Source organism: Canis aureus, chromosome 29, assembly GCF_053574225.1.
Source record: "Canis aureus isolate CA01 chromosome 29, VMU_Caureus_v.1.0, whole genome shotgun sequence".
In the NCBI taxonomy this organism is placed as follows: Eukaryota; Metazoa; Chordata; class Mammalia; order Carnivora; family Canidae; genus Canis; species Canis aureus.
Window position 1 is genome coordinate 14078255 of NC_135639.1, and position 23438 is coordinate 14101692.

Genomic DNA, 23438 nt, shown 5'->3' on the forward strand with positions numbered 1-23438 from the left:
TTTTTTTTTTTAAAGATTTTACCACAACCCATTTTTGAGATCATCCATGTTGTTACATGTGTAAGTAATTGGTTACTTACTTTAATTGGTTACTTTATTACTTTTAATTACTTTTTTATTAGCTTTTTTATTACTGTGTCATAACTGATTTATTTCCGTGAGTACACTCCAGTTGGGTTATCCATTCTTCATTGGTGAACATGTCGGTTCTTTCTAGTTTGGGACCATTATAAATGATGCTTCTAGGATTGTTCTGGTCTGGTAAACATTTTTAGGAGGACACATGTACTCATTTCTCTCAGGCTTATACCCAGGAGTAGAATTGCCTGGTCCTGCGGCGTGTGAATACTTAAACACTATCCCAAAGTGACTGCACCCATAAAGTCCCACTGGCAGTTGGGTGACAGTTCTAATTATTCCACATTCCACTTCTGCCTTTTGACCAATCCCAGAAGCCCTGAGGTTGCCAGCAATTTCCTGAGGGTTTCAAGTGTAGAAAAATGTTTTTTTTTTTTTTTTTTTTTTTATGACGCTCCCTTCTGAGAACTCTGAGGTGAGCAGTGTGGAGTTGAGGGAAGCTAAGGAATGAATTGGCTTCTGAGAAGTTTTTTGAACAAGTGAAGTGATGATGTGATGATGAAGCCTGACAGGGTTGCTTGTGCCTCAGTGACCTCAAAGCTTAATGTTGTCCAGCAGCTGAGAGAGGAGGTCAGCTCTGGGGCTCATAAAGAACACCACTGAGGAGCCTGGAATGACATTAGGCTGAATGGAAACCCGAAATCCATGACATGGCGCCAGTGTGGCTGCTCATTGCTCTTGAGAAAAGCCAAACTCCTTACCATGGCCTTTAGGGCACCTGAAGCCTTAGGTCGTCCCTCCCCTTCCTCACCTTGAATTTTGCTTGTGAAACTTCCTGCAGGCCCGGCATGTGCTGCTTTTCTTGAAAGTGTCCATCTTGGGCGGCTGGGGGGGGGGTGGTCTTTGCATATTTTGTGTCTTCTTCCTAAAACACATGACCCTAGCTCTTTCCCTTCCCAAGTCAGTTGTCCCTCAGGGCTCCACATCAATGTCACATTCTCCAAGATGCCTTCTTCAATGTCCAAAACAGAACCAGATCTTTCTTTACATCTATCACTGCCCTGATTTTTTCTTTCATAGAATGCATCCCAGTTGGTAATTATATTTCCATGATTATTTGTTTGGATCATACCTTCATGTCAGGGTCAAGGTCTCTACACTCATTTCTGCCTCCAGAGCCTAGCACAGTACCTGGTAGATACTAGGTAATCAACAAACATTTACTGGGTGGAAGAATGGGACATTGGAAGCTCATGACTCATTGGGTTGTTGAGCTAGGTAGCTCCTAGATGTCTCCTGCCATCTCCTCCCTGATCTGTGCCCTCCTCCATGGACTGCCTCCCTAGGTTACATGCCCTTGGCCTTCTGGTTGGGTTGAGCGAACAGGAGGCACCACAGGAAGATCAGAGGGTAGGAGGAAAGAGGGGTTGGAGTATTTCTTCCCAGGCTGCTGTGCTGTGGTTGGACAATATCTGCACTGACTTCTCAATTTAGGGACATTATCTCTGTACTAAGCTGCCCCTCAGGGAGGGTTGGGCACCCCTACCACAGTTACCAGTGGCTGAGGTGGACCCTATTGGGTGCTCCCAAGCATCCAAGAGCCTGATTGGTTTCTTTGTGAAGGTGGCCCAAGGTAGGCCAGTGCAGTCCCCGGCTGCCTCCTACTTGCCCGCACAGGGCAGGGCCAGCTCAGCACCCCATTCTCTCTGGAGGCCTGAGGTTCTGAAGTTCTAACTTTCTGCCCACTGTCTGTCCTGGGAAGGAAGGGAAGGCCAGCACCTGTGGGAAAAGACATTAACTGGCCGCATGTTGGCAGGCACCAGGGTCAGGGCTGGGGGTGCCTCCAGCTGGTACAGTAGCTGCCCAGGGAAGGGGGCAGCTTGGGTCCTCCTTCTATGCCCTGAGATCTCTTGAAACTTGTCTGTTCCTCTCCTTCGACACTTCTTTCATCTGTTCCCTCCCCTCCATCCCCCCTGCTCTGGTCCTGCAGCAGTTGGCCTCACCTCTCTCTAGCCAATGCATCTCCCCTCCAGTCATCTCCCCCAGCTTCCTCCTGGCTTTGTCCTGTGGGTGGCCCCTTGTTGCCTTCAGGTGCATGTTTGATGGGTTGTCTCATGCACTCATGCTCATTTGTACGTGGCTACAACATGCTGGATGCTCTTCCAGGCTTGAGGGGACAGCAGTGAACAGAACATGCTCCTTCCCTGCCCTCACGGGGCTAATGGCCCCAGGGGGCACAGACACTGATTGCCTACAAGTAAATACACAATTAGAAATGAACGCCTGAGTGGCTCAGTGGCTGGGCACCTGCCTTCGGCTGAGGTTCTGATCCCGGGATCTGGGATCTAGTCCTTGTGAGGAGCCTGCTTCTCCCTCTGCCTATGTGTCTGCCTCTCTCTCTCTCTCTCTCTCTCATAAATAAATAAATCTTTAAAAAAATGAACAAAGACACTAGGATAGAGGAGAAAGCCCATGGAGGGCCTTGTGTACCAGTTATGTAGTAAAGAGAGCATCCTGGGGGTATGTGGTGGATGGGGGGACGGTCAGCATTTAGCAGAGTCTAAACTCCGAAGCGGGGATATGAGGTTATGGGTTGAACTATGTTCTTCACCGAAAAGATATGCTGGAGTCCTAACAGCCAGGACCTCAGAATATGACCTTACTTGGAAATAGGATCTTGACAGGGAGATGTGAGGGAAGTAGGGTGAGTCCTAATCCAGTACGATTACTGTCCTTACAAAAAAGGGGAAATTTGGACAGAGAGACATGGATGCACAGTAAGAATCCTGTGTGAACATGAAGAAGATCGGGTGACGTTTCTGCAAGCCAAGCATCGCGAAGAGTGCCAGCGACTGCTGGAAGGACGGATGCATGAACAGATTCTGGATGACTCAGTAGGTTAAGTTCCTGCCTTCAGCTCAGGTCATGATCCCAATGTCCTGAGATGGAGCCTCGCATTGGGCACCCTGCTCAGCAGGGAGTTTGCTTCTCTCTCTCCCTCTGCCTTCCCCCCCCCACTCCTGCTTGTGCTCTCTCTCTCATAAATAAATAAATAAATAAATAAATAAATAAATCTTTTAAAAATAATAACACAAAATTAATAACTTCTCAGAGAAGAATCTATGTCTGGAACCTTGAGAGCCAAACAAAGACTCCTGTTTATCATGGAACTATTGTGTCAGGGTGGGGTTTTTTTATTTTTAAGGTTTTTTATTTACTCATGAGAGACACACAGAGAGAGGTAGAGGCATCGACAGAGGGAGAAGCAGACTCCCCAAAGGAGCCCGATGTGGGACTTGAACCCCGGACCTCGTATCGTGCCCCGAGCCAAAGGCAGAGGCTCAACCGCTGAGCCACCCAGGTGCCCCCAGGGTGGACTTTATAGGCTGCACATGAGAATCACCTGAGAGCTTTTCTTTCTTTTTTTTTTTTTTTTTAAATGCTTGTGCCTGAGATTATTCTCAGTTAGGATGGGGCCTGGGATTACCACCCCCATCCCTCCCTTTTTTAAGCTCCCAAGTGAGCCCGTGAGTCTGGTTTGTAGCCAGGATGCAGCGGGCCTTGCCAGCCCTCTGCCCATTGAGTCCTCGGAGGCCCCAGGGGACACAGCCAGCCTCCCCACCTTGGCATGTGCATGCAGAGCCAGGGTGCGTGCATGCAGAGGCCGAGCACTGCTGCATGCCCGCAGCCTTCTGGTGGCTCTGAGTCCAGGGACAGACGGTGACCACATTCCTTGGGTTGCCTTGCTCACTTGGCAGGGCACTGGCACTAACTTAAGGACAGAACCTTCCTTCCTGTGGAGGTGTTATTCTCTTGGGAGATCCTTAAGACAACAGCACCAGGAAGGCAGGGCTGGAGCTGTGGCCTCCATGTGACAGGGGAGGAAGCTGACACCCGGAGAGGTGGAAATTGTGGGGTGCTCTGTGGGCTGGGGGCTGGTGGTGCAGGGCAGTGAAAGACTCCCAAGGTGGAACAAAAGAGAAGTTTATTGAATACACTGCAAGGGAGAGACTGTCTGCACAAGGCGGTGGGGAGGGAGCCACGGTTAGAGGGCAGAGTGAGGGAGTTTGGGGAACAATAGAATTGGACCTATTTTTGGGTAATCTTAGGAACTGTGCCTGGTTGTAATTGGCCAGTGAGGGCCCATGGCTGTTTTGAGGGGGGTCGCTGAATAAGCCTGTGTGCATTCAGCTTGGTGGTCAGTGTGGGCCTGTGAGCGTTGATCAAGTTTCCATAGCTGAAGCCTGTTGCCTAAAAGCAGCCTCTACAGAAACCCCTTGTTCAGGGTCACCTGGCTTAACTGGAGCCCTGAGCGGGCTCCGTGCCTTTTCCCTTGCTTCCAGACAGACTGAATGTCCTTTATGCTAATAAACTGAACGTGATGGGACATCTGGGTGGTTCAGTGGTTTAGTGCCTGCCTTTGGCCTACGGTGTGATCCTGGAGTCCCGGGATCGAGTTCCACATTGGGCTCCCTGCATGGAGCCTGCTTCTCTCTCTGCCTGTGTCCCTAAAATCCGGCAAGTGGACCAGATTTGGTTTGGGTCACAAGGACACTGCAGGTGGGACCCCAGGGGAACTACAGAGAGCCCCAAACTCCCTACCTTCCCAGGAAGGTGTATTTGGGTTGTGGATCTGTGTGGCTGAGCTTGGTCCCCTGCCCATGGTGTCAGGAAGTGGATGCTCCAGAACCACATCAATAAGTAGCCAAAATACACAGCAGTGATCTTGGACCTGCTGTTCTCTGCCTTCCTGGGAGTTTTCTCCAGCTGTGCATTTGATAACAGGACATGCATTTGAGAGAAAGAATGTGGGAGGAGAGAGAAGGGGCCTAGCCCCCCTCTACTGGGGTCTCCACCAGCTGCTCCCCTGCCCCTGGAGCTTATGGCCACCACTGTACCTGCAGTTGGGACCCAAGTCACCCCAGGTCCCCTGTGGCTCAGGGCCGGGCCTGGGCTGAGTGCTCGTGTCGTAGCGCACAGCCTTGGGGAGTCTCCCCAGCTGCCTTCCTCCCTCTGTACCGCAATCTTTAAAAATCATTTTCCCCAAGTCTTTGGCCATGTCTGTCAGTCTGGGGAGCAGGTGAACCAGGTTGTCCTTGACCAGAGAGAAGGGCTCATGGTCAACCGAAAGGCTCACCCTTTCTGCTTTAGTTCCACTCACCACCCTCATATGGTCCTCATCACCTGGTGTCTGCATACCTGCAGGGCTGTCTCCTCCTAGCTGACTACCAGCCTGCAGTCTCAGTAGGCCATCTTCCTGCAAACATGGGTCTTGAACCAACAGCTCTCTAGAGTCTTCTTCATCTTGGTCCTCCCTCTCCTGGACCACCCTGTCCTGGGACATGCTTCTTTTTTGCGCTATCTGGTGGCATGGTGGTGTTTATCTAGGTGCTGGGCTCCCTTATGAGTGTGTACACCTCTGGGACTGAATTCAAGTCTTCTGCTTCCTCAGGTTCTAGAAGCTGGTGCAGAGCTGGCATTTGGTGGTGTTTACAGAGTCTGCATTCCACTGATTGAGCTCTTCTGCCAACATGGTGCTTCCTTGCTCAGGGTGTGGGTTCAGGGCCAGCGCTGGGCAAAACTGTGGCAAAGGGGCCTCAGCCCCAGGCCTTGTGCTCTCCTGCTCGGTGTCCCGACCCAAGGTCCTGCATGTCCCCCTACCACCACCAACATCTTCAGTACCCTCCTCATTACACCATGATTGACCACTGACCTTGTGCCCTTCACTGTGAGACCCTGACTACAGTCATTTCCTTAATCCTTACCCCAGCAGCTGCTTTCAAGGAGCAATCTGGAGTCCAGTCACATTCAAGTTTGAAGCTCAATCACCACTTGATGTGCCACCAATGGTGAGGAGCAGAATCCAAGGCACCAAAACTGTTGTGATGTGATGTGAGGCCTGGTGACCAAAAGGGGAGTCACTTAGGGGAGGTGGTGACCTTTCTGGGCCTGCAAAGCTCCAGGAACTGCTTATGGGATGGGCTGGGCCACCTTGAAGGACACCCTCTACTTCCAGGTGAAGAATACCTATGTGGGTGGGGCTCATGGCACGTCTGATTGGTTGAGAGTACCCTGGTGGCCCCAGCTGATTGGATGACTGAAAAGTCCCTCCTCAGCAGGGGCCAGTGCCAGGCGTTCCTCTCCAAAGCCATCCCTCCTCAGTGCTGAGCGCTGTGTGGGGATGGCACCTACTGGAGCCCAGGAAGAGTAGGGGCCGGGAGCCTGTCAGTGCGCAGCAAATAGGCCACCAGAGACAGGGCTACAAGTAGTTTCATCATCGCAGAGAGGCCACATCGTAGCACGGCCTTTCCACGATCCCTCAGGGTGATCAGAGTCAGGGATGAGCTCTAGAACCAGAGTCAGGGAATGGGCCCTCAGTCCTCAAGGGACCCTGACTCACTCAGTACTCGAATGCTTACCTCCCCCTCCCTGGGCCTCCCTTTTCTCACCTGTAAGATGAGGATCAGGGCTAAAGGCCCTGCCGAGGCCCCTGGAAGCCATACTCCAGCGGTTCTATGCCACCCCCTGAGGTGAGGAGCAGACAGTGAACATGAAGGCCACAGAAGGTGAGAAGAAGTGAGTGTGTGGTCAGAGTCATAGCAAGAAACCCAAAAGCCTGGAAACACTCAGAACTTATTTAAATGGCCTGTTCCCAAATGTCCCCCCAGAGGTCAGCTGACAGCAGCGACAGACGTGGGAGTGGGTAGATGCATCAGTGGTTTTTATTGCCGTTAACACGGTGCCCGGGTTGCGCCTGGACGTTAACAGGGCGTGAGGGTGAGCAGAACATCCTCCCTCACGGTGCTTTCGCTGCAGAAGCTGTGCCTGCAGACCAAAATGAGAGCTTTGTAAGTGTTGTGAGCTTTACGTAGAGTTGTGAGTCGTTAAGAAACGGTAATGGCTGGTTTTTTTTACAATTCACAAGGAATGAGGGAAACACTAGGGTCGCCGCCTGACCCTGTTCCTGGAGAACCCATTGCCTTGGCGCTTCCAGTGAGACAGGTAGGTGGCTGGTGTCTGCGACAAGGTCCCCTGTCGGCTGTTGCTCAGAGCAGCCCTGGTCTCTGGGGCCTCAGGCTGACAGGACCGTTGGGCCATGAGGCAGTGACAAGACCTCTCATTGGCCTCCTTCTCCACAAGGACCCGTGGGCCCTCCTTGAGCACCGCACACTGGTTTACAGAAGGGCTCGCTCTGGCCTGAGCCACTCTGGAGATGGGATTGAACCTTCTACTGGCTACACTAAATTGGGCTCTGACTTGCCCCGGCCCTGGCGCTAACTGACCCACTTGTGCAGACTTCATCCTCACCACACGTGTGAGAGGAGGTATTCCTATGAGCCCCCACGTTATAGGAGGAGAAGCTGAGGCACAACGGGCTCCCAGTAAATGGAAGAAGGTGCAAATACAGGTCTATCTGATGCCACAGTCCACATTGTCCAGGGCAAAGTCACACTTCACACCTCCCTGGACCTTGCCTTCCACACCTGGAGTCCGTGAACCTTTCTCTTTGGGCTCCACCCCCCGCCTACCAGGGATTACTTGAGTCTCTGAGCATCGGTGTCTTCATTTGTAGGAGAGGGCATGGTTCCCTCTCGTGATTGCTGAGAATCCCATGTTAATAATGCAACATCTCATGATGGTAAATGTAAAAAAGCTTTATAAATTGATTTTTTTTAAACCAATGCAGATATAAGGGGCTATCATCACTATTATTCCAAGAACCATGAACTTCTTGGGCCTCACGATCTTTGATCTCTGAGGCTTTGTCAGGCTTTCATCCTCATCTTCACCACGGTCCCTTTTGTATCTCATTTGTCTTTCCTAGCTGCCCTAACCCTGTCTCCAATCCTATTGCACCTTGAGCCCTGCCATCTGTGGTCTGGGCGCCCCCTGCCCCTCACACATCAAGCCCATTGCCGCTGCTCACATTCTTCCCGGTGGAAATCCCTCAGCCCAGGAGATCCTCGTGGCCTCCTCTCATCACCACCTCCCCACCCGGCACCCTGGCTCCCTGCCTTTCTCTCCAGCCACACTCCTTGGGCAGCCTCAGGTGAGTTCTTTTTTCTGTCCTTTGCCTTTGCACGTGAGCTTTAGGTCCAGTTGAGCTCAACAGTTAACACGCTAACTTTTCAACAGCAGGATCTGCCTTTGCGTCCCCTACCATTTTGTAGACATACAGTAGGTAGTTTATAAAGTCAGAGAGGAAAGAGGGAAGAAGATGCTGGGAGTGGGAAAGAAACGAAGAGAGTGAGAACTACATTTATCTTTTGATGTCATGTCACTGGGGAGGAATTCTAGTCAGCAGGCTCCTTAGCGGGACTTGCGACCTTAATGGGGCAACTAGAAGAATTTGAAGGGTATCTGAGAAGCGCTTGGATTAAAAGCTTGATTTTCTGTTGCCTCCCAATGACGATGGTTTTTTTTTTAAATGTGCTTACTAGCCGTTTTCCTAACAGCAAAATATATGAGTAATTTGACAAATTCAGCTTTTTTTTACTCCCCATAGTAGTTTGTGATGTTTGATGATGATTTTGATCTGACTTTATCTTAAACATCTGATGTCCAACATCTGGCTTCTCTTAAGATAGATTTCCTCTGCAGTTGACAGGCAGGGGAAGAAGGGACTCAGGGACTCAGGCCACTGGAGGGTTCAGATGGCAGCTGGTGGACTCAGGGCCTCACGGGTGGCCCCGAGTACATTCTGTTCCATTTTTAGAAAGTGCATAAAGTCACGGCCTTTCCTTTGACAACCTGGAAGTTACAATGCCCTGATTTGGTCTTGTATCTGTGTCCTTCTTCAGATCTGCCTGTGAGCAAGTCATCTCTTGGGAACACTCTGCATTTTTAAGGCTCTAATGATACCATCTTCTTCTGACACCTTTTTAATCACAGAATCCCAGGAATCAGGCCATGGTCCAATTCCGACTGGGGCCCTGGGCACTGACTTTAGAGGCTCATTGTCCTCTGATGGGGGTGGACAGGGAGCCCCTGGCTGCACGCACAGCCTGCAGAGGGCTCTCCACTGGCTCCCTCAGTGCTCTGCTCTAGCTGAGAGATCCTCATTCTGCTCACCACTTGGCTGGGCCAGCCCCTCTGTCCTCCCCGACTCATAGGGAGTTGGAGGACCTCACAGGAGTCATCCAACCTGAGGTGCAGCTGGGAGGTTGGCCAACCCACCCTCCCCACCTGGGGAGTCCCATTCTCTGAGGCCGGAGTTTAGCAACCTCACCTAACCTCCCAAACCCCAAGACCATCAGTGACCGTGTTCCCAGATCCCTTTCCACAAAGCCACCCCAGGAGGGTTCTGCTGACCACAATTCTGGTCCCAGCCTTGGGGACAATAGCTCTACCCCCATCGGGTCACTGTGCCCACATCCCTCCAGCTGCCACAGCAAAGGACACTGAAAGTCAAGCTAAAGATCCTACAAGGATAGCTAACTCAGCTCTCTCCTGTCCTATCTCAGATTTTATATCTTTTGCTAAAATTGCTTTTTTTTATTACCCTGAAATTTTGTGATCTTCCCCTCTTTAAAAGGCAGCTACTCTCTAGCTCATACTTATAACCTTATACTCTCAGAAATTATTTCTTTCTCTCTTTCTCATTTTTCTTCCTTAGTTTTCCTTGAAGACAGGGTGATTCCATCTGTATCTTTCTCAGATAAGGCTGAGACCACTTAATAGAAATGCTTTATGCTGTCTATCAGTTGCTTGTTTGCCCATGATGGATAGATTGTCTTGGCTTTTCTGGCTGAGCCAGGACTAACTTTCTGGGGTGAGTTGCCAATACAAGCACCAATCTCTACCAACATCCTTAGACACAATCCAGCAAAGATATACATACACTGTTTTCTCCTCTCCCTTTTGCACGGTGATCTTGGCTGCACCCACTTTGGGAAAGGTTGGGTTTACCACGTTGTTATTCCAAAGAAACTTGACTTTCTCAATTGTTCCAACATCAAGCTTTGCATCAAACTCATTGGAATGAGTAGAGCCTGGTTTGAGAATCCCCCTTGAAATAAAGAGATAAAACATTCTCATGCATAGAAACAAGTTCCAATGGCAGTTAAGGCCATACCACTTTTTTCTATCGAGATTAATGAGATCATTTTTCTAAATTAATTCTCAAAGGATGGAGAAACAGAGAAGCCAGCTCTATGCCAGCAGCCTGACACTATTATTTGAATATTGTTTTCTCAAACTCAAGTTAATTTCTACTCAAAATATTCATATAGAAAACTATATAATTCCTCCATAGGGATGCCTGGGTGGCTCAGCGGTTGAGTATCTGTCTGCCTTTGGCTCAGGTGGTGATCCCAGGATCCTGGGTTCGAGTCCCACAACAGACTTCCACAGAGAGTCTGCTTCTCCCTCCTCCTGTGTCTCTGCCTCTCTCTCTGGGTCTCTCATGAATAAATAAAATCTTTATTTATTTATTTATTTATTTATTTATTTATTTATTTATTATAAATAAAACCTTTTAAAAAATTCCTTCATATTATTTTTTTTTCTAGGAGAATTATTTGTCTAGTAATAAGTTATCTACTTAGTTTAACAAAACCAACATGTGTTACTATGCTAATCAGGAAACATGACACCTGGGGTAATACTAGATATATTCTTCTAAAAATCCATTTTTAAAAATGGATCTATTGAAAGAGAAAAATCTAAATGCGTGGATTTATAATTGAGAAGAAAATTGTCAGCAGAAGTCTGAAATTGACTTTATCACATAAAGTAAATAATTTTAAATCAATTGATAAAGAGATGATAAGCATTTCAGTACATCGATTTGAAGGCCATGTATAGCATCCAGTGAGACGTGACGCTGAAAGAGGAAACTTACTTGAAGATATTGAATTGATGAGTATTTCCCTTACTTCCAAACAAAGCAACTTTAGCCTGACCAGTGGCTCTTTTCCCAGACAATGTTATAGAAACCCCGTATCTCCAGCCTGCACAGGGGATAGAAAAGAGTACAATTGACTCATGCACAAAACAGTTGACCCAAACTTCAGAATCCTGTCCCCATATCTTACATTGAGGCATCAAAGTATGAGAAATCCTACCTGTTAATCTACAACTCAAACCAGGCTATATGGAGAAGTATGTATCTAGTAGTATCCCCTCTAGATCTGCATTGCCCAGTAAAAGGACCACTACCCACATGTGGCTGCTTAAATTTAAATCCAAATTAAGTAAGACCAAAAAGTAATTCCTCAGTTGTACTAGCCACATTTCAAGTGCTAAATTGCCACATGTGGCTACTGGCTACTGTATTGGACAGCAGAGGGTATTTCCATCATTGCAGAAAGTTCTGTGGGACAGCTCCACACTAGGGGCACCACACTATGAGATAAGATGAAAAGAGAAGGGACAAGGGCTCGTTCCCATGTTTGGAAAGGTGGCTCAAGAGTGCAGTCCTGCGAGCACCAGAGCAGGGTCTGTGTCCTATCTGCGCATCCCCAGTACCTTGGGTGGTGTCCAGAACAGAGTGAGACCCAGTTGTTACCCAGATTTATACCAGGGATACTGTCTGTGCCCATGAGCACAAGTGCACACAACCTACACATGTATAACCACATATTCACACTTACATATACTCACATACATATAGACATATGTATACAACCTAGACACATATAACCACAACCCCCACACACATAAACACATGCACACAAGCACACACACATGCACATACCCACACACATATGTACATAAATGCACACACACATCATTTGTCTAACTCCTACTTGGCTTTCATGTCCTCAGAGATATTGCCCCTGCCCCTTCGTCTGGGCAGGGTCAGGTCCTCAGAAGCCACAGAAGCAACAGAGTGCTTCAGAAGCAACCCACCAAGCCCAGGCACACTAGCTGCTTGCTCAGTTTCTGCTTTCTCTGCTGGGGTGTACATTTCACACATGGAGTGTCTTGCTCATCCCTGTAGCTCCAGTGTCTAGCATAGTCTGTGGTTCATAAATAAGTGTTGGTTGAGGAATGAATATGTGGTTTTTGAATGTTTAATTTGTTGTTTTAAAATATGGGCCAGCATTTTATGCATCCCTACAACAGTAGAAGGATTGATTAACCAGTGTCTTTTTTTTAAAATATGTATAGTGTTAGAAGTGTTCTACATCTTGATTGCAGAGACGGTTACATGGCTCTCAGCTATCAAAACTCCTAGAACTCTGCACTACGGTGGGTGAATTTTGCTGTATATAAATTGTACCTCAATAAACCTGACTTAAAAACCTAGATAAGACATATGTTATATTTATATCTTTATATAAGCACAGTGTCTTTTTTAGTGCAACTTCTTAGGGAATTGTCACAGGGCAGGTTGGCACAGAGTGGCCCAACTGCATCCTGTCTCTATCCTACGTCCTAGATGATTCAGGATAATTTGGAAATAAATCAACCCTTCCTGATGCCCACCCACTCTCCACCAGAGAGGGACCCCTACCAGGGGCATCAGGGAGGGACAGAGAGAGGGAATGGGGAAATGGGAACTGTGCTTCTTAAGGGACTCAGCCCAGCAAAGAGCTGTACCAAATAAATGTTTGATGAATGAATAGAAGAACAGGTGTGCATGACACAATATTAAAAATAAAAAGAATAATGAACTGTGGAATGATAAAAATTCAGTGGTAAAAACTGCCACAGAGGATATGTAAGTTGCTATTATCTCATTATTTATGCTTCTACTCATTTCATGCTATAATCACACAATGGAAGAAATGCAAACTCTTCCTAAATCCTTAGTTGAGTCTTCAATAGGATTATTTGGACAGATGTGTTATTTCACTAAGAATGTGTTCACAAATATTTCAGGTTAGAGATAAGCCCTTCTTGTCTAACAGAAGCTAAACTCTCTTGACATGGGTGAGCAGGGTCAAGGTAAAACTTACGAGCAAAATTGCTGGAATCTCCGGTGTTCAGGAAGTATTTCTGTGTCTCATCACTTGTCTTGACAGCAAATTTATCAGCATAGTGACCCATCTGTGGGCACCCTTGATCTGGGCAGGGGAAGCACTTGTTCTAAGGAGAAAAGAGAGAGAGCCAGCTGTAAGATGTAAATCTATCTTTTTATGACCCACACATCTGGGAGAGCAATTCTACAGCCTGAGTTCCCTCACCTGTAACAGGAAGGAGATTGAGATAGATGATTTCTAATTTACTTTCACCCAGGACAGGACCCCCAAGCCTGAGGTACATCACGTTAGGATATACTGATGCCTGGGCCCCACGTCAGATCAACGACACCTCCCATCACGTAATGTGCTCTTGAATGATTGACAGCCAGCTCTTTGACAAAAAGTCCTGAGTGTAGCATTTGCCAATTTCCGTGGTGTAAATATTCTGTGGCCAATTTCAGAGGCCTGAACCCCCAGCCTGGCATCCATAACCCGAGCATCCACTTTTCCTTCTCTCTGGCGTATGAATTTTTCTCGCATATGTTCTTCTGTTCTTGCTCTAGTTTTGCTCTACCCTCAGCAGAAATGTGCACTCCTTCTCTTCCTCCTAAACTCTTAGATTTTTCAAGCCAGATTCAAACATTGCCTTCTGCAGGAAACCTTTCTAGATCATTGAAATGATTATTCTTCTGGTGCCCCAGCGATTTCCTCACCCACATGACTTATCTAGAATTTTAGCCACCTCCTGCCTCTCTGCTTCCCAGGATCATAAACTCTGGAGGGCAATGCAAAACAAGTAAGAGATGGTCAGAAACTGCAAATTCCCAACACAGCAGGACAACCGTCCCACGGAGGGACTCAAGGAAGGACGATAGCTTACAGATTCAAAGGCCCTGTAGGAAGCACAGGGGTAGGAAGCAAATCCATCAGGGTTGAGGATGCTCTCTGAGTAATACTTGTAACTTCTCAGGTGATTGCAAGCCACGAAGTCCCGAGTTCCTGGAGAAAGAAACAAGGAAGTCTGCACGGGTGGTTGGGGGGCCAATGACTTCTCTCTTTCCATGTCGAGAGGTTCTAAAGTGGAACCATATTTTCAGAAATTTAAAGTTAGGTAAATTTAAGGTAAGTCCAAAATAAATGACAGCTAACATAAAGAGGCAGCTTTCTGTGTGCCGGGCAATGATCTGAGTACTTTACATGCATTATCCCTGTAATCCTCACCGTCCCTAAGTGCAGAATGATATACAGATTACAGCCTCAGATGTACAGATTATAGCTAGTGAGGGGCAGAACTGGGAGTTGAAGCCAAGCCTATCTGGTGCTTGAGCCCATGCCTCTAAGCCTTGTGCCATCCTGTGTCCCAGGCACCAGGCTGGAGGTCCTTGAAGACACAGCCAGATGTGACATGACCTCTCAGACATGACAAAACCAAAGCAAGGACATCTTCATGCTGTGTTTAGGCAAACAGAAAGGAGAGTCAAGTGGCTTTAGATGGCTTTTCTCTCCCTTTCATGGCATCTTGACTTTGCTGATAGCCATCTTTGGCCCCTAGAGTTCCTGTCAAGTGACAGAGGTCATAGCACACCTGCTAGATGCGACCATTACTGATGGAGACTTTGGGCAACTCTATCCATGTAAACCCACCTGAGGCTGTTTAAGAGACAAACACATAAACCAGCATACTTAATGTTTGCTTTGATGGCATCCATTCTTGTTGAGCCATTTTGATCCAATTCAATAAAAATCTTACTCATTGCATTTGGTCAGACCACCAAAGTTTTAAATCTGTGTGGTGCCAACTGATGAATCGGGCTGAAAAGTTCCCTTATCCCTTGTCCTTTTGACCAGATAGAATCTGTATCTGAAGGCGCTCCTCCTCCCTAGGTGTGCTCCACCAACAATGAAGAATAATCACATCGAATAGCACAGTCTCTGCGTAGCCTTCCCTACCGGTGATAGTTTCTTATCCTGACCCAACATAAAGGAGTAGTGACTCTCACTGTGCAAATGGCTTTGCCATGGAAATGACTGGTGAACATTCTCTTTTTGGCTATAGAATTGAACCCAGTTACATGAGCTTAAACAATATCACTGACTCGCGAGGGAGAATTGGCAGAAAAATTCTTAGAGCCAGGATATTTACTTGCATGGTATTTCTTTTCTTCATTAGGTAGCTACCAGTTGGTTGCTGGAATAATGGCTTTAAGCAAGAGTTTTGTCATTCTTTGTTGCTTGTACAGTCTAGGACACCCGCGACTGTGTTTTAAGGAAGTATAAAATCAGTAGATTGAATATATAACAAATAATATGCGGGCATATTTTTTTCAGAAGTAAGATCCAGAAGGGGGAATCATCTATTTTTAAAGAGTGATGTGTTTTCATTTTTGAAGTTTTTTTATGCAGAAGATACTGCTCACCCCAGGGAAGTGACGCCCCGTTCTGCTTGGGCTTTACCTTCCCAAATGCCATCTAGGTCCACGATCTGTGACAGGGCATTCTTCTTGCATCCTGGCATTTCCTCTCCACCATTGGGGAAGAAGTCAAGGTGACCCATCTGTTGGCTTGTTCCAAAACCTGAAATGTTTGGAGCAGCAATGAGCTTTTCACCACACAGGGCTCTTTTGGTTCAAACATTATTGCACGTGTTTGCAACTAAAGCGTCATTGGGCTCACCCAGGAATGGGATCAGGGGAGCTGCATCTGTGTGAATCACATCAACAAAGTCAGCATCAGTGGGATCAAGTCGAACCTCTTCAGGAGTGCCCTGGAAACTTGCTTCTACAGGATCCAACCCTAAAAGAGATGATCAGTGCTGTAGACTAATAGACTTGGCTATAGGTACCAGCAGGACCACAGTGTACAGTTGTTCCGGTTCTGCATTGCACAACTCAAGGGATGCTATACTCTGAAGTTCTGAAATGCCATGGCCCTGCAAATTGCATATGGGGGTATAGAGTTTCAATGTTGCTCCTCAGAGGAGAGCTCCAGAGGCATGGATAAAGAAGGGCAGGTGAGCCAAGAGATTTAAATTTGCCTGACCAGGGCACCTGGGTGGCTCAGTGGTTGAGTGTCGGCCTTTGGCTCAGGTCGTGATCCCAGGGTCCTGGGATCAAGTGCACTGGGCTCCCCAGAGGGAGCCTGCTTCTCCCTCTGCCTATGTCTCTGCCTCTCTCTCTGTGCCTTTCATGAATAAGTAAATAAAACCTTTAAAGAAAAGATAACATAAATTTGACCAAGGATTTTTTTCCCCACATTATTTTCTCCCATTTCACTTGCATATCTTTCTTCTTTAACATTCTTTTCCTTTTCTCAAGTTTGAAGGAAAAAGGGACAAAGCAGTATGGTATCATAATTAAGAACACAGATTCTGGAACTGGGCAGCCTGGCTCTAACTCCCTATTCAGCTATTTCTTGGGCAAGTTGCTTGACCTTGGGCAAATCACTCAACCTTTTTGGTGTATGTGTGCCTTGGTTTCCCCATTTATAAAATCTGGGTAATAATATGGTTATAATAAGATTAAATGAGATAACATATATAGCTTTTTAGCACAGTGCCTGGCATATCATCATGGGAGTTTAAGTAAAATATTGATGATTATTATTTCCTCCTTCTTGGCAGGGCTCCTGAATTTATGAATAGCCATCTGGCCAGAGCAACTGAAAAGGCATGAACATAATTGTCTGCTGAAAATAAAAGTAAGAGCTCTTAGAAGCTTGAGCCACATGACAGCAGAACTGGGTTTGAATCTCAGTTCCGCCGTGATTTGGGGCCAGTTACCCAGTTTCCTGAACCTGTTTCTTCAGTTCTGGGGATGAAATGAGAAAATGTAAAGCACTTGGCATAGTATTTGGGATAAGTAGGCACTTAATCTATGCTTACTATAATAATGATAATAGCATTACATTATTATGATGATATATAGATACATTCTGTTGCTGCTGTTACACGTTAAAGGCTTTGCTTGGGTTAAAAGAATGACCTGCAGGACTGGTGGCTGGGTTTCCTCTACCAGCAGAGGCAATGGATGTGTGATTTTCATGTTCCACCCTGCCCTTGATTTCAAAGAGAAAGGAGAAGGGAATAACAATGTGGACTCCTAATTATGTTTGCTCATGTTCACACTAGCCTTCCTCTCTGTTTCCCTGGGTGCCCCGTTCTGCTGAATGATCCAAACTTCCAGGAAACATGGATCTAGAGAGGAAGGATGGGGACAAAAATGGAAGAAGCAAAGGGAAGCAAAGGAGAATTAAAGCACCACCCCTTCTTCCACAAGGATGGGCCTCTTGGAGTCTTCCTAAAATGTCCTGTGTGGGCTCTAACCAGCTCCACCACAGCTGAGGTCACAGACTACTTTGGGCCAGCTTCTAGCTGGGCAGCAGGCTTGCACCGTGTTTTGGGGTTACTGGGGACAAAATCTGGAGCCTGCCCCTTGGGTCTTACCTGTAATCCTGCCCAGACCTGGAGTCCTGCTCCCTGCCTCCCCAGCCACGTGGGCTCCCAGGCTGTGGCCGATGAGCTGGACTTGGGAAGGTGAGTAGCTGTAGTTTGCCTGGAGAAGGAAGATTATATTTTCAGAACATTTTTGTGGTGTGATTTTTGTAACATGCAAACCTAATGTTGCGCCTCTGCTGAACACCTTCCATGGCTCCCATCACTCTTGGGATCAAGCCCAAACTCATTACAAGGGCCTCAGAACTTTCCTGACTCAACACCCATTTTTCAAGATTCTTGCCAAACCCTATGGGAACTTTCCGGCCTCAGATACATCATAATCTCTCATCTCTGGATCTGCTGTGGGCTCCTCTTCCTCTTGCTATCCATTCCCCAACCACTTGCCCAGCTCATGTCAACGCAACCTAGATATCAGCTCTCAACTTAAATGTCTCTCCCTGGGAGAAATCCTTAATCACTCCCCAGCCCTCCAGCCTGGATTAGCTGCTCCCCCATGTGCTCCTATTAAGCCCTGTAGTCCCCCCATTAGAACCCTGACCACACTCTGTTGTCATTGCAAGTCTTCACAGTGAGCTCCCCCAGGCCTGGAATGCATCCTCTTGACCTTTTAGCAGGGCTCCTGACACTGTGTCCTCCCCCAAATATTGGAGAACAAACAAATGTCATGAAGCTATGAGTGTTTGCACATGTTAGTCTCAGAGGTATCCACCCATTTGTACTCATTCATCGATCTTCAGTGCCTCCGGAACAAACCCTACTGGCTTTAAATCTTGTAGGGGTGCAGAAGTAGTTAGAACCAATCAGTTCTTCCACAGACTCTTTAACTAGAAGACAGAAGTGGCTGGGGCCTTTATCTGGTACATAATAGAGTCATGAAGAGTTAGTGACTTCACTGAAAGGACTAAGGTCTTAAAGAATTAGCCAAAATGGAAGGCCAGGGTAGATAAAAACAGCTGAATTGATTGTGACAAACAAAATTCTCCATCAACAGGACCTTCAACAGGGCAAATACCCGGACAGACACCCATTCTTTCTATATCTTTTTTCAATATATAATTCCCAGCTGGATCTTTGGCCAAAAGAGACCAGTGGGCACTGCCTACCTCAGCAGGAGCCCAGCCGGCAGACTCACCGAGAGCATGCTGAGCATCTGGGCCACCTGGGCGCCCACCACCCGCACGTTGTTGGCAGCCTGTGTATATGAGGTTTGGGAACCTTTCTTCCAGTCCACGCAGATGCAGTTCACCTCCTCAACCTTGAACATGTTCTGATGTTGGAGAGACACCAGGATGTCATGACAGGGGCACAGAAAATCATGTCCAGGCAGGGCTCAGAAGTGGTTGCTAACAGTTACTGTTTTTGTGTCTTCCTTGCTGGGGCCTAAGATACACTAGGCTTTGTTAGGAATCCTGCAGTCAGTTAGGAGTTAGTCCTCGGGGTGCGGGCTGTAGAAAAGGCAAATCCATTCCCGCTCTAGCTTGTAGATGAATTAAAAGCTGGCCACTTTCTGGTTTTCTTTGACCAGATTCAGTAATATTGTTGGGGGTGGGGGGTGGAAATCAAGGGCATCCACAGAAAAGCCTTATTTTGAAGAGGAAAAGTCTCAAGTGCCATCTCTGGTGACCAGTGTCTAAATGACCTTATGGACTTGAGCCCTAGCCATCTTACAGATTTGAGCCGTAGCCTCTTGGCAACACTGCCAATAACTGGCCTTGCTTTCATCCCGGGCTTCTGGGCACTTACTAAGTTTTTACAGTCAAGTATTTACAGTATTTCGAGGAGGAAATACATCCAGTGGATATTCGAAGAACAAAACTGCACTGATTTGAAAGAGATTGAAGAATCCTGAATGGAAGACTTGGATGTCAAAGAAACTCATATATCCTTAGACATTCTGAAGGAGGACATATGACCAGCTTGAGTTTAAAATGGAGCAATGAATTTATCATGCGCTTAGAATTTTTCACATATGTGATACTAATATGTGTGATCACACACACACACAGACCAAGACTTGTTTCTCAGGACCTTTATTTTTAAAGCAACCCTGAGGAATCTCTTAAAAACCTGAGGAATTTGGGGTGTAAATTATGTCTTACAGTTTTATCCATTATGATATTTATTAATGAAGAGCACCTGGGTGGCAGTGGCTCAGTCAGTTGAGCAACCGGCTCTTGGTTTTGACTCAGGTCATGATTGCAGGTTCATGAGATCATGCCCCACGTGGAGCTCCACGCTCAGTGCGGAGTCTGGTTGGGATTCTCTGCCTCTGCCTCTGCTCCACCCACCCTCAAATAAATAAATACAATCTTTAAAAAAGATATTTCTTAATAAGGGGAATGAAGAGGTAGCAAGAGCTAAAAGCCTGGCAAATCAAGGCCACCTGCAGAACGACTTTAATTGTCTAGGTTTGTAACTTTCCCTGTTGGCATGATAGGTGGGAATTATTAACATGTGTGGGGAAGGCAGGCTGATCAGGTAAATTCTTGGGAATCAGAAAAATAGATTGCATCAGTGTACACATAAAAAGAAGGATGATGGTATATTGCATATGTGTGTGTGCCTATGCACGTGTGTGTGCATGTGTATGTGTGTGTTCCTCTATTGTCTGCCCTTCTAACCAATAGATGCTGTATCACATATAATTTTGGCACTTTCTATTCTGTTATTTGGTCTCCTGGTGCATCTTAAGTTCTTTGTTTCTAAAATAAATGGTCGTAGCAACACATCATCTCAGGGATGTAGAAGAAGCTTGAACAAAAATAATATAATCCCTCATTTACTGGTAAACGAAGTGCCCTCCCTAAAAATGGAAGCAGATCTTTGGCCAGAAGATCTGCTTCTGGACTTAGCCAGAAGATCATGGTCACATGTGCCAGCACAACAGATGCCACTGCTTCAGGCTAGAAGGTAGCCCAGAGGTGTGGAAGTAAATTCTTAGTATTGCAAAGAGAGGCATTTTAATTGCATAAAGGTACCTCCTAGATAGGGATTTCGTGTTTTTAAGCTCATCTGCTATGCTTGCTGAAAGGAGATGGAGGTATTAGTGGGGAGCAGGGAGCAGGGAGCAGGGCAGACTGTGAGCCTGGGAGCCGGCCCCTACCTTGCACATATCCAGCAGCCAGTTCTCTTCTCCCTTGTCTATGAAGCCATGGATGATGAACCGGGTCTTCTTGTCTGTTTGAAAATTTGATGCCTCAATCGTTGATGGATCAGAGGGAAGGAGAGTCTGTGATAAAAGTGGGAAAGGGTCACATTATTTTGTAGCCCAGCCACTCAGGCCAGCCTCTCCTTCCCCATCTCTGTTTGTCCCAATGCCATGACCTTTCAAAGCTTAGCACAATAGCCACCTCTTCCATGAAGCCCGCCCTGACTCTCCTTTTCCCATCTGTCCCACCCCCATCCCACCCCTGCCTCCGCCCAGTCAGGAGTTCCTACCTCCACTGGGGCTGGATTACAGTTCACAATCTTACCTTCCATAGGTTTCTTGGTAGATGGCAAGCTCTTTGCCCCAGACCAGAATCACACAACCAGTGAGAGGTTTTGGCAAATGTGAACCATTCATTCTTTTGAGCCAACATTTCACAGAAGCCCTACTCTGTCCAGATCTGGCTAGGCCAGGGGGGCAGCTGGAGGGTAAGGTGAGACAGAGCATAGAGGAGGAGGAGGGTACAGAGACAAGGAGCCTCTAGCCTGGGGGTGGGCACAACCCTTCACCCAGTCACAATGGCACTAAAATGACAGAGGTCTCACTTGAAAGTTGTTTGGGTTCTTGTTGGTGTAGAGCAGGAAGCGGGTGCCGATTCTCTCGGGGCTCCAGGGGAGAACTTTCAGAGGCCTGATTGCTGTCCCGGCCCAGGGCTCCGCGTCAGAAAAGCATCCGATTTGTTCATAGCAAACTTCCTTTGCTGTAGAGAAAGGATGACTCTGCTCACGGCTTAGCTCCCCAGGCTGGGCCCTGGGAGGTCACAGCCATTCAGGTCCTCACTCCCCTGCCTGGGGACAGTCTGAAGACAATGGAGACACCCTGCCTCTCCCTACCCACTCTCTTCTTACCCCCAGTGCACCTTCTGATCTGGGACCAGTCCCATTGCTTCCCATAGAGACCCCAGCTGTGCCACCACTCAGAGCCACCATCAGAACTGAGAAGCTGTGTCCCATCCCCAGCAATTCGGATATATTTATTGAACTAATATGATAGTCACTGATGAGCCAATCTGTTAACCCAGGCAGGTGTTTAATGCTTTACCTCGAAAAGTCTAGCCTAGAGAGCCTGGAGATGAAGACAGGCCAGAGGGGAGATACTCTGAAGTGGGTCCCCCTCAAAATGCCTTCTCTCCCCGGGCAGAGTGCCAGCACCCGCCTCCCTCTCTCTGGAACCTCAGAGTTGTCCGGACCTGTTGAAAGCCCTGTCACAGGTAAGGCTCTTTCTGGCCAGTGCTGAGATACTGTATTTAAGTCCTTCCCGAGGGGCCGGTGTGACGTTTCCTACCTTTGGCTGCTCCCAGCAGAAACAGCGCGATTGTCCAGATGCTCATCATCTACAATAAATTCGGACATTCTCAGTCTCACCGATTATTACAGCAATGAGCACAGACCCTCAGGAATTCAAGGCTATCTGCTTCAACCCTGGTGGGAGGACAGAAGAGGTGACTTACCCTGTGGGATGTTCTGGGCCTTCCCTCCCTTTCAATCAAGTACCCAGGCCTTTTTTTTTTTTATACTGGAGCCTTATCATTTGGAGGCCGCTTCAAGGAAACAGCAGGTGATGATAGAACACGCTGTGTGCACTTAATATTGTAATCTGCTCAAATACACAAAACAAGACTAATTATAGTAGTCAGATCTTCCCACAGTCTGGGAAGATGAAAGAATGCTTGATTAAAAGGAGGTAAAAGATCCCTACCTTTGTACCGATGTACCTGTGCATGTAATTCTGAGCCAATGCGGCCCCTTTTTCCCATTTTCTATGTTATCATCAAATAGTTTACAAGTTCCAGTAAGAACACAGCAGCAAAATCCAATAATGGAGGGTAGTATTTCTCACTTAGAATAGGTGGAAATGCCCTCCAAACAGCTGAAAGTTCTGATCAAGAAAATCTCCTCTCACTGTCTCTCTGTCCTCACTCTCTGTCTGTCTGTCTCTCTCTCTTTCTCTCTCTCTCTTTCTGGCAGTCTAATATCCAAGCACATGAGCTTTGGAGACAGATTCCGCAGCCCCCACAATAGCCTATACCATAATCCTCCATTAACTACCTGTTCCAGTTATCAATTGCTAGATAAGGAATCAACATAAAACATAATGGTTTAAAACAATAGTTATTCTATCATCCTACTAGAATTTTGAACAGCTAATCTCAAGAGCCTCTAAAAGCCCACGTCATCAGATCACGTCATGTCTGTGCAGTTTCCCCAGACTCTCCGAAGGTTGCACACCTGTCCTATGAGACGAGGCCCCCGTGAGGCCGTCATGAATGACCCACTGACCCGTGCATCTGTGAGCAGCCCGGCCAGTTCACACCACAGGCAGATAAGCTTTCACGTGGCAAACACCACTGGTTCTCTATCCCACAGTGCCCCCCGCCTGTGTTCCCTGAGTTAAATATGCATCAAAGTCAAAGTTCATGCCTGAATAACCAAAATTCTGGAAGACAGCCTTCCTGTTGAAATGCAGAGGACTTTCCCTGGGGTTGTAAAGAATAGCAGCCAATAGCCACTGAGGCTTACTGGGTGCAGACAGAGCACTTGGCACCTATTACTGAATTTGTTTTTTATTTTTTTTTATTGGAGTTCCATTTGCCAACATTTAGCATAACACCCAGTGCTCATCCTGCCAAGTTCACCCCTCAGTGCCCATCACCCTGTAACCCCTATTACCGAATTTATGTCTTACAACAACCCCACGAAGCGGGTACCATTATTTGTCCCCTTTTATGGGTGTGGAAACTGAAGTACAGAGAGATACGTAAATTGCTTAAATCTGATAAAGTCACACA

General features: G+C 47.1%; 1 protein-coding gene across 1 annotated transcript; it reads right to left on the reverse strand.

Annotated features, from left to right (window-relative positions):
• Positions 1–6782: 6782 nt before the first annotated feature.
• PNLIPRP1 (pancreatic lipase related protein 1) lies at positions 6783–22207 on the reverse strand. Its single transcript, XM_077877505.1, has 13 exons — positions 22101–22207; positions 21935–21983; positions 21196–21350; positions 20546–20671; positions 18575–18709; positions 17431–17539; positions 15663–15782; positions 15444–15563; positions 13870–13988; positions 12984–13113; positions 10922–11030; positions 9920–10087; positions 6783–6903 (listed from the first exon to the last, which is right to left on the reverse strand). The coding sequence occupies exons 2-13, from the start codon at positions 21981–21983 to the stop codon at positions 6840–6842; spliced, it is 1404 nt and encodes a 467-aa protein (XP_077733631.1). The 5' UTR covers positions 22101–22207; the 3' UTR covers positions 6783–6839.
• Positions 22208–23438: the final 1231 nt, after the last annotated feature.